The following is a 12381-nucleotide window of genomic DNA, read 5'->3' as shown; positions in this document are numbered from 1 at the left end:
TCATTGATTTTTCTGAAAATATTAATATCCTTGCTTGTCATGTGATACTATAATGCCATCCTGCCATATGCAAGTATTTAATTTTGCATTAAGATCATGTCTTGTTTGCTTGTTGAAAATAAGATCTTGGCTGCAAGGAAAAGGCTCTTCATTTGATTGGAAATTTAAAGTTACAATAAATCAAACCATCACCTTACTCTTGGGTCAATATCAAAACCATGTAAAAACGACTCTTAATTTACAAGATGCATTTCAAGGAAAACATATCAAAGTGTGGGGTTCTTGATACAGTCAATAGAGAAGATGGGGTCAGACCTACTGCGGTTTAGGTCTGGCACCTTCAGGTTGGCTGGTGGAAGAAGAAGTGAGAGTTTTCCGGGTACTTTATGGTTCCCAATATTTTCATCAAGGATGCTTTTTATTATGTTTTCTCCTCAGGAATCCCACGATTTGAAATATTCTATTTACTAAACAGCATTTAATTAGACAATTAATGTGTTTTCCCATTTTATATAACTGACCACCAGAAATAAATACATGAAATAAATCATGTAACTATGAGTTGCTCTACTTCCCGCTCCAAAACACAAATGTAATGTTTTAGTAAGCCTGTACAGCCGTATCACAAGAACAGAACAGAACTTAATAATTCATGTGATCTCATTTACCATCTTCAAGGACCATCCTCACCCTACTGCCCAACAAATACTTCATAAAATAAGTACGATAACATAAAGGACGAGACCAATATCTTGGAAAATTATTATCCTTTCCCTCTTCTTGTTGCCCCTAGATAGGTCAAATTAATTCTTAAATAATGGTATATAACCAATTTTCAAAACACCATGTAGGCAGTATATATGCTACCCATTATATCACTGAGAAAATTACCTAAATCCAAGTGAGACCCTTATTGTACTGTAGGAAGCAGCTAGAGATATAAAATTCACTACTGTTTTCAAACACCTAGAGATGAGAATACATGGCCAAAAAAGCTGACAACTTTTCTTAGTCTGAGTAATCTGCTTTAAGGAAAAAATAATATAAAAGATGATGCTTAAGTGCTTGTCTAATTGACATAGCATGACTTAAGTCCTAACAGTTAAACATTACTTCATTTCTGGACCCAAAGCTTAAGTGATTTCATCAAACTGAGGAAGGAGCAAAGAACCTGAGTGACTAGCCTTCATTATCATAGAATGTTTCCAAAGTAACTGAGGCTGTTAATTACTTTCATCCCAATATGATATCCTACACAAGAATGGAGGATAGTAACTAGTACCGTGTTTCCCTGAAAATAAGACCTACCCAGACCATCAGCTCTAATGCGTCTTTTGGAGCAAAAATTAATGTAAGACCCGGTCTTATGTTATACTATATAAGACCCCGTATTATGTTATGTTATGTTATGTTATGTTATGTTATATTACACTATATTATATTACATAAGACCCGGTCTTATATAAAATAAGACCGGTATTATATTATACCTAGTCTTATTTTAATATAAGACCGGGTCTTATTTTAATTTTTGCTCCAAAAGACGCATTAGAGCTGATGGTATGGTTAAGTCTTATTTTCAGGGAGACACGGTATGTTGGGTTAATGGACTCTAAGTACTCAAAATTTTAACATTTGAAAGAAAATTAATCATTCAAATATATGCCCTTAGTTTAGAAATTCCTATTCTCCTTGGTTAATGTTCTAAAACAATTATGCAGACTCTAAATTACTCAGGTTCTAAGACTAGCTAGATATGGCAAGGACCCAATTAAAAAGCCCTACTAAAACCTGCTTTACAAAAACCTCCACTTGCCTCATTCTCATTTCAGCCAACACATATAAGGCATCTATTCTATCCTAGTACTGTGCTGGGTACTCTAGAAAACACAATGGACTCTGCTTGACCTTGAGAAATAACACTGCCTGGGGGAAAACACACAGCGAAAGGAAGAGGTACCCTGAAGAGTTCTGGCTTTGCCACTGAATGGCCACAGGAATGTGAGCCCTAGCTTTCTCCAGTGGTAAAACAGGCTTAACGTTATACCAGTAATTAAAATATACACTACGATAAAAGAGGAAACACTTTAAAACTTTTTAAAAAATCATTGTATGCAAGATAAGATAATCAAAAGTCATATTCATGAGACAACTAGAGACTAGAAGGAAACAGGAATATCCTGTGCATCATAACATAGAATTTCTCAAAGTTAATTCAACACAACCTTAATTCTATGAGATGTTTATAGGTATATCTCAAAAAAAGAACACTATGACCAAGTAAGCATAAGAAGCCTAGGGCTCAATGATTTTTCTGTTACTAGTACTACCATTAGTGGTAGCTAACATTTGGTGTCAGTCACAGTGGTAAGCCTTTTCTATGAAACATGTCATTTAACCTCACAACTTTATGAGACAGATATTATTATTATCCCCATACTACACATGGTGGAACTGAGGCAGAAGACATTATATAACTTTCCCAAGGTCACACAACTATTAGTGACAGATGCTGGATTCAAACTCAGAGCCCCCATGCTTACCCACAACACAGACTGTTCTCTACTTTCTCAAAGTTTTTGAAATTGATGCTGACTCTGGCAGAGGAGAATAAAACATGCATCTTTCCTGAATTAATTTTTTTGGGAGCAACTTGTAGCACTTTGAGAAATGGAGCAATAATGAAAGTGCATTCATTTCCTTTTGTTAAATTATTCTTCCTTCTAGGCTTGGGCTACCCATTAATCTAAGGTATTTCCTTTACGATCGATCCATGTCATCCAAATTAGTAATCCAAGAAACACCAACTTAAAATGCCTAGGTTACTATCATAATACAGAGGAGCTCAGCAGGGGACTACACACAGAATCCACATTTGGTTTAAATATCTGGGCGCAGACCTTCATACTGCATTAACCAGGGAGAACATCGCGAGTTAAGGGGTGAAAATGTGATCAACTATTAAGTAACATACATTGCAGTTTATTCCTTGAAAATCACAACATCCCATCAAGTGGAGCAAATAAGATCAAAATACTAAATTTTTGCTTTGCATTTGTTAGCTTTATTATATTTTATAAGAAAGCAATTAAAGAGGCCCATTAAGCAGTTTTGTTACCAATGAGTGGATTTTCCAATATTTTCTTCGTCTAGTTTATGTAGCATAGCCTGTAATGTAATCATTTTGTTTGAAAAAAAAGTCACAATTTTTATAGTCAACACCATTAAGGTAAAGTTAGTGTAGGAGAAAGTCAATCGTAACACATCAAACACTTAGTTTTATAGAGACTTTAGTAAAGTGGATTTTCATTTCTTGAAGATCATACCATTTCTCTGGCTGAACTAAAAGCCAGGGACATAAGAACAACATACATTGAAGCCCAGGGAGATATGAAGGCCAATGATCAATGACAAATGGTTCTGCAATTTGGTATCTTCATATTCTCTCCCATTAAGAATCACCTAGGCAATAGGACAAATGAAATGCCTTCTTTTGATAAGAAATGTACTATGTAAAATAAAATACTAAAATGATCATGATACTGCCACTCATCCTCCATAAACCACTGTCAAAAACACACTAAATCTTACAACATGCATATTGAGCTTAAATGGTAGCTAAATGAACTCTTCGGATACACTGCTAATGTCACCGCAGCGTTATAGCAAATTAAAGAATTTGTGCTAAGGACATGTGGGATGATGTTCCCTTGGATATTATGGCCCTAATGAAAGGAGAAGTTCCAGCCATGCTTCATGCTAAAAACACTAACCAGGCAAATGGAGAGTTATTATTTAATGGGTACAGGGTTTCAGGTTTGCAAGGTGAAAAGAGTTATGGAGATGGATGGTGTTGATAGTTGCCCAACAATGTGAATATACTTAATACCACTGAACTGTAGACTTAAACATGATTGAGATGGTAATTTTATGTTATATATATTTTATCACAATTAAAAATATTTTAAAAAATACTAACATAATTTTGTTGTAATTTTTCCTTGCTGGGTGGCCATGTTATTTCCACTTCACTGTATCTCCCCCGCCCCTTTTTAAATAAACCTATGTTTTAAGATAAAAGATTAGAATTTTAACATAAAGGATATTATTTCTAATAAAAATTATCTTTTTCGGGGGGTGGTCTTATGTTTTCTCCCTTCTAGAATAAAACAGAATAGTAAATTCACAATAGGCCTTCAATTAAAAAATACAACCATGCTTGAGAGTTAAACATTTGGTGAAATAGAACAAATAAGAAGTGGGCTGGGAGTCTAAAGAAATGTTTTTGGATTTCATTTGAAGCCAGTAAAAAGAATCCAAAGAATTGCTAAAAATCTTTCCTGTGTTATTATATCTGGCTATCAGAATAAAAGCATTAAGAAGAAAGGTTGAGGCTTTGAAAACTGCTCTCTCTAGGGAACTCAATAGAAGCAAATTGGAGTATACATGTTCCTTCTTCTTTCCTTTCTAAGGGTACCTGCACCCATAAACCTTCAGAACAGGTGAGAGGAAGGAGGAGAAGGCTAAGATGAAGAGATGCTGTTTAGACCGTACTGGGGCTGCACGGGGAGGAAAGCTGGGATGATGCAGGGAAGGCCAGCGGGAGCCTCCCACTCGTTAGACACATTAGGCTCCACTATTGTAAGGGTAAGGCCCAAGGGCTGTGTAAGAAACAAGTCATCACTTAATTCTCTCAATTATCAGTGGAAGCACTTAACATTCAGACCTACTAGTCACAGTACCCAGTCATCTGTAGGAAAAAATAATCCAAATATGCAAACATAAGTTCATAAAGAACTACATTCAGGAGAAAGAACTCGCATCCTAGCTCTACCTGCAGAGAGGACGGAAGCCCTGGGTTGGGCTGGAGCAGATGACTCTGAAGGACTGTCTAACACAGAGAAATCTAATTCTATGCTAAGGCTGCATTTACATGTGGAGGTTGTTCTAGGATTTTAGTCTGTGACCCTTGATGGTCAAAGGACAATAGGGCAATTTTTATCTGTATTCATGTGCTTAGTTAGAACTTAAAATTCTAAGAACATCAGTAATCAATTAGAAAATAAATTATTTTACACCTTTAAAAACATATATTCGTCAATGTTAAGATATCTAAGGTAAAAACACAATCATGTGACGCAGGGTTAGCATATGTATGGAAAACAGCTCTCTGGAGGAAAGCTTTATTACTCCCTCAGGGCTTTCTTACAGAGTATAGATTTTTTAATTCCTAGTGGAATATTTTTCATACACCATTGCAGACTATTAAGTACCAGATATTACATTATGTAGTTTAAACTTTGCACTACTGCATGAGAAAGACTTCCCTGTCGAGAGAACTATTTTTTATGGTTAGCATTTTTTAATATGAAAATGAACACTCCTTTAGGGTAAGATCACTGCTACCAGAATTTGGGGGAACTTTATAACTTAACATATTCATCAATGTGTAGAAATTCTCTCAGAGGAGTAGGGTGAGGAGAGAAGGAAATACAAGAAGAAGAAGGCTTTTTAATAACTTATGTTGACACAGGGCAAAGCAATGGTATTTGTAAGGTTTGTCTTCCACTGGGCATAGCTGTAAACAGGCAAGGGACTAACACAGGGTACTAGCAAGTTAAAAAAAATATCATGGTGTTAAAGAACAAAGGAAAAACTACATTAAACTTCAGGCCAGTTAAAGGTACACCTGCTAATGGTGGACTATTAACGGTTCACCCAGGAGAGATGCAGACTCAGAAATATTAAAAAGGCTATATAAATGCACTTTTCCAAGTAATTTCTGAGGAAATAAGTGCCTTGTAGAATTTTGGAGTCAAATGTGGAAATACAATCTAAGCACTGATGGTCATTTAAAATCTTTGCCATGGAGAACTGGGTTACCCACATGTGGCAAAAGTGGATAGAAAGTTTAAACAAAATTGACTACTCACTTGTAGACTGTGCCTCCGTTGCCATGACCAAGAGTGTCTCGATACCGTATGTCTTGTTCATTCATCTCCACAAGAAAGAAAGAAAAACAAAAAGGGTGTCATGCTGTGGACGGAAATGTCAAGGAAAAGCAACTCTGGGCCATAAACAACAAGCAGTCTGGGTCATTTCAAGTTCAGCTGCAAGAACGAGAAGATCAATACAACATTTGCTGTCCAATTTATAAAAGACGATACCAAGGGACAAAGTGATGGAAAGTTTAATGACAATTTGTTTGCCTGGGTCATTTCATTAAAGTTTGATAAAAGGTGTCAAAATGGAATGATATAACATAGCTCAAAGGGGTCAGGTCAGAGATACTGATAAGAACACAGTCTCCAGCACTGCCTATGACCAATGCCAAACAGCACGGCACGGAATCAAAGTCAAACCTGGGAAGACAACACATGCACACAGACACACACCCAGTAATCTAATTCATGATTTGTAAATAAATCAGCCCCTGAAACCTACTCAGGTGACCCTATAATTAACATTAAACCAACTGGATAATGTTAATGATTTTCCTAGAGTAGATATAGCTTTTCTTGGGAAATGATAAATCAGCGTACAGCAACAACTGGGTACAAATCACACTATGCGGAGAGAAAAACACCAACTCAATGCACTTCAAAATGCACGTACAATCACGTATTATAACGCGGAAAGGAAAACACAGAAGCATGTGATTCTTATAAACTAAAACCATTTTCATCATCTAATATACAAAAGCATAGGCCTTTCCCCATGTTCTATAAAACTATTATACCACAAAACCACTCTCATTTTGTATCGTGAACAGTAGTGATTTTAGTGTCCACAAAATAATGTTTTAGAGTTTTAAAGAACTCTCTAAATAATTATACATCAAATGACTTTAAGACTAGTTAGATGATATTTGATGCATTCAGTAATTTTCTACACACTGGTCCAGTTGCTTAAAAATTAACTGCCAACTTTGTTCACTAAGTGGCTTCAATAAAAGTGTTATTTTCCCTATAGCTAAAGCTTGGGGAAAGCCATACAAAGCCCTGAAAAAAAAATCAATTTCCAGCGAATTGTACTGCTTTGCGTGGGCAGAGAATGGATGGAGTTTTTAATTCAATATCACCTGGAAAAAAAATAGTTTGCTTTCAGACCATTATAGTATAGCTTTAACTATCTTGCTCTACTCTAAACTTCCAACAATTGAATAAAGCAAGGCTTCATTTATCAAGGGAAATATTTTTCTTCTATACATTTCTGAGGTTGAAGCTTCAGAGAGCTGTGATAATTAGGAATACAGGGCAGGTAACAAAAACAGCTTCCTTTCCAAGCTGTTTTGCCAATCCCTAACAGAATATTGACAGATTAATGTGCAAAGGCCAATTCTGCGCCCAATTTAATTGTAGTACAACCTGATTAATGTAATTTGTGATTAGCTAATTACTATATTTAGGTTCAGTGGAGAAATGACAGACAAGTCAGAAAAACTGGCAACAATTTCCCTATTTCAGGGAAATTCTGTTCTTCACTGCCTATATATTACTAATATGGAAAAACTAAATATTTTAACCTGTATAAAAGATGTGGCATGAAAAGAAAACCTAATTATTCTGGAGCAAGTGATAAATTTTAAGACAGCATGAAAAAAAGCAGCACATAAAATAACTTGAGGTGCTAAACTAGCAGAGCTGCTATTGGGTTTACTTTGATGGATGGGTCTGAAGGACATGTACGTAAATAGCAGTATCTATTGGCGAGTACAAAGAGGCTAATTCCTTTCAAACCTTTTTCTAGGTGTCTAAACATGACTCTAATAACCTAATTTGTACCATTAACTTGCCCAACAAGCTGCAGCCTCATCATGCCTCAAAGTAAATTTTTAGGCGAGAGCTACTTCACTGAAGTCCACAAGTTCTGAATTAGTGGCACTGAGATGTAAGAATAAGCAGGAGGCAGCTACGGAGCATATAGGAGCTGGGCTCTAGAGGGGCACGGTCTGTGGTCACAGCCCCTCTACCCCGACCACTCCATCAGGGCCTTCCATGTAAGTGGACTAGTGGTGTCCTCTCAGAAAAACATACACACCAAGACATGTTGATGTTACACCTTCCAATAATACACTGGGATAGACCTAGGACTTTGGAGGGAAGACTGGACTTTGTGGTATTTTGTTGGAGAAAGAAAAGACAAAGGGCTAAGTATGGCATGTCTCTGAGCAGCTTCAACCATTGTAATCCCAACATTATAGTCTTTTTACGTCTACTACCCACTAGGTTGAAAAGAGAAGTGGAGCAGCCACCCACCCAGCATTCCCAGCACTCCCATCTAAGCAGGAGAGGTAGGCATCCAAAGAGTCAGAAGATAGAGAACTCTGCATGGGTCGGGGTGTGTGTGTGTACTCTCATGCATGTGTGCCTGTGTGCACATACATATGCATAAGCACTATGGAAGCAGATTCAAGGATGGAAATTTGGAATCCCTCAGATAATAAGAAAGATTGTAAGTGTCTCATAGAGATAAATGGTTTTGAAGAACAAGTTCTAGAACCATGTCGCTTAAAAAGACACTATCCATTTAAAAAAATGGTTCAGGTATTTTTATGGTGTTTTAAAGTTTTATAGACCTTTTCCTGGCATATGAACTCATTGATAGATCTCATTGATAGATTTTGACATTTAAAAATGTAAGATTCTTTTTCTTATTTGAATTTTCTAATATTTATATGATATACAAATATTCACATAAACAAAGTTTTACAAAGAAAACTATTAGAGCTGACCTCATGAATTGATTACAAAATTTTCAGAATTTCATATCTCTGATCAAAATGTGTTACTTTAATTGATCTCAACTATGAAGAAAATCATTAAGGGGAACCACAGTTAATAACATGTGTGCCTTCTTAGTTTAGATAAACATATGAATCCAACTTCTCAAAATGAAACACAGGAAGAGTGCTCCTTCTGATACAAAAGTGGGGTTAAAAGCCAGAGTACAACATTTAATTATTATAGTTAGAATCGGGTATCATAAAAATCACCGAATTTCACAGCATCTTAAGCATTTAGCCCAACTCACTTAGGTCATACAATCTGTCAACAACTAGTCAAGGCTAGAACTCATCTTTCAGTATACACTATCTTAGCAGTTGACCTCATGTGTTAAGTACGGAGGAACATCCTCTCCATCCCTGGTCTCTGGATCACAGGAAGAAAAGCAATCAACTGAAGGGTACTCACAAGTAAAAAGCAATTTCATTAGCTATGGGTATTTGCTTTTAAGAAGGGACTTATTTTTAAAATCACATAGCTTTTTATATAGAAACGAAGTGAAATGAAGTTTTTATTAAATAAAAAATAAAATTTAAATATAACTCAGTTGCCTTATTTTGACTAAAAAAAAATAAAAGAGCAAATAAAAGGCAGAATAACATATGTGAGGATGGAGAAAGAAAAGGCCATGAGAGTTACAATTATGTGTCAATTGCCAAGATGGCAAATGACCTGGGAGAAATGACTGGTATTGGGTCTGCTCCTGCTGAGAGACCAAGGCTGTGAAAGAAATGTAGACATGACAACCCAGCGCCGAAAGGGTGTGTTTGTGTGGGTAGAGGAGGGTATCATGTAGTTTAGACTTACATACACAGTCTCATTTACGCTTTGGTCTTCGTATGGGACCTAAGATGAACCATAAGAATCTAAGATTTTTATATACTGGTAATAATACAGTTTTTAAAGCTAATTTTACAGGAGAATACCTAGTTTTCTTCCTCTTCCTTTTCCCCCCCTAAACTTAAGAGGTTTTTCTAAAGGCATTTGAAGTTCTCAAAATACCAGACAAACATGCAGCAGGGTCAGAATTAGTTCTAGATCTGTGACTTCTCAGCACATTTATATTTGATTTACCAGGAATAAGAAAATACTGTCACAAAATCTAAAAAATAAAAAGAGGAAAAACAACTTTAGAGATGCAAAGGTCAACGTCACATCCTTGGAGTGACTGTGCACTAATTCCTTTAAATTGACCCACTGGACCATTTTAATCAGTTTCAAATCAAGGACCAATGTTAAAACAGATGATACTGCACTAAAAATGAAGTGGGAAAAACACATCCAGAAAACACATCAGTGGTACTGATTTATAGTTCTAAATAAAACATGCCAAAAATACCCTGATGATTTTTAAGTTGGAAAAAAGGAATCCTCCATCATAAAGCAATAACAAAAAAAACACTGTCTCCATTCCAAAGACCAAACGTTAAACTTTTTTAAAAAGTGCTTTATTTAATATAATATTAATGAAATTAATGGAAAAATGAAATGGAATTCAATTATAGATCAGCAAAGAAAATATTCTTTGTTTATTGTCTGCCTGGGTTAAGAAGAATCAGTATCTATCGCTTATAAATCATTAAAATAAAAATGCTCAATTAATCCTTATTTTATATGTAAAGGTCTGACAGAAACTAGTCCTATCACTAGAACTTTGCTTCACAAATCGAAGCAATAATGGTTTCAGAAAGCAGTCACACTCTATGAGCAGACAATTGGAGAGATTTAGTAAATCCCACTTTATAGAGCAGAGACTAATCGGAAAACACAAGCCAGTCAAATGTTTCTTATGAACTGTTGACACTATATCAATGCTGAATCAATTGGTGGCATTTACTCTGAGTGACAGAAAAGAAATAAATATTTATATCACATAACCTATATCAATGAACCCAGGCAGAAAGCTATTTCTAACCTGTCAATATTTGATTATCTTGAAGAATCATGTCCCTTTCTTTTAATGATTAATATGAATTCCTTATTAAATCTAAGTGGAGGCCAGTGGAAAGGCAAATCATTATTAATGCTTGAGAGCATAAACCACTAAAACAAAAAACTATGCTCAAGTGTTAAAGTATCGTTAAATGTGACTTACATCTTCCATATCAAGTGGTGTCAGCGTTCAGTCCAGAAATTTATTGACGCCCACAACCCAGCACATTACCTCACTGCAATGTAATCTCACTCAGTCCTTAGTTACTCTACAGCACCAAGGAATTGAGGAATTAGTAGAAGGAAGTATTTTGAAGATTTCCAAAGGTGGAGTTGTTTTGTTTTTGTAAATGAAAGTAAATATTTTTAAAAAGGCTAATTCTTAAAAGAAAGAAAATGCCATACTATTTAATGTGTGTGTGGGGAGAGGGTGGGTCGGGGTGGGGGTGGGGTTACCATATTCCCAAGGGAAAGCAATAAATATCGTTAAGCGTCAAAAACCACTGCCATGACAATCTTCCACCGCAGAGAACCTCATAACTGAGACCACTAAGATATTTATGGTAGTAGGTTTGTTGTCAAAACATTAGGAACATTTCAGAATCTTTTCTTTTGCAGCAGAAATAAACTGCTTTTCCTTTTTGAAAGAGGAATGTATGACAGGTTATTTTCCATTGCTTGGGTTGAACAAATGTAGTTAAAGCTTCTTAATTTATGTCAATTTTGAAATATCTTTTCCAGCTGAAGAACATAAATGACATATACATAAATCATATAAATTACAATTAGTAACTTAACGTTGAAGATACATAAATATCCTAGGCTCGATATTTCTGATTTTAATCAGGTTTGTTTTGTACTGATTCTGAACACATACAAAGCACTAGGGGGACATATGAGTACATGTGGACCTCAATCTAAACAAACCTTTGGCTGCTTCAAGTGAAAAGTATTAGATGCATATGATCTAAAACTCTGAGGCCATCAAGTTTACACGTACAGCACCCGATTCTCCTTAGCTGTATATGCAACATTTAAGGACTAGAATTCACACATTCTGGATGACGATCAGATGTTAGAACCAGACCAACTTACGTTTTCTAACTGTATTCAAGGGACTGTGTGCTAAATAAGTATGGCTTCCAGAAGCACTACCATACAGTCACCATTTTAAAGCACACACATCTATCAGGCCACAAAGTTACAGGTGATATTAAAGGACAAGCATGAGGAGTCAGCTTTGTCTTCTTGACATGCTCCCCTACAAGCACTTGATTCATGAAATGCCAATGAGGCTTGGAGAGGTCAGCGTGTGGAGGCACTGAATAAGCATCTGAGATAATTAAGATTTCAGCCTCCGAAACATGGACGGGAAGTGAACAGCAGTTAAGAAAATCAATAAGAGTCTTTTATTTGCAGTGACACAGATGTCTCAGTCAATAGAGCCTAATAGGCAGGCTTAATCGCAATGGACAGGCGCCTGCCTCCGAGGTTATCAAAGGGCTTCCTCTATAACAAACATTAAAACACATTTATGTTGCTATTGAGGAATCGAGGACCCTGTAGGTAGCTTAATTTACCAGTGTATGTGTAAAAGCACTATACTATTTCAGATGTGTCCCTTTACTTGAATCAAAATTAGTGAGAAATAACTGGCCTGCAG

The 12381-nt window shown here is 36.0% G+C and overlaps 1 protein-coding gene across 4 annotated transcripts in view; it reads right to left on the bottom strand.

The window, feature by feature from the left end:
• The window catches only part of MAP2K5 (mitogen-activated protein kinase kinase 5), a 236612-nt gene that overhangs the window by 177027 nt on the left and 47204 nt on the right, over positions 1-12381 (bottom strand). For all 4 annotated transcript variants that reach the window (XM_081048101.1, XM_081048100.1, XM_081048102.1 and 1 more), the window contains one exon: positions 5934-5998. In XM_081048101.1, coding sequence (XP_080904227.1) covers positions 5934-5998 — 65 coding nt within the window. The remainder of the gene's footprint in view (positions 1-5933; positions 5999-12381) is intronic.

Source organism: Rhinolophus hipposideros (genome assembly GCF_964194185.1).
Source record: "Rhinolophus hipposideros genome assembly, chromosome: 5".
In the NCBI taxonomy this organism is placed as follows: domain Eukaryota; kingdom Metazoa; phylum Chordata; class Mammalia; order Chiroptera; family Rhinolophidae; genus Rhinolophus; species Rhinolophus hipposideros.
Note: the sequence above shows the minus strand (reverse complement) of the source record. Positions and strands in the feature narration are given on the sequence as shown.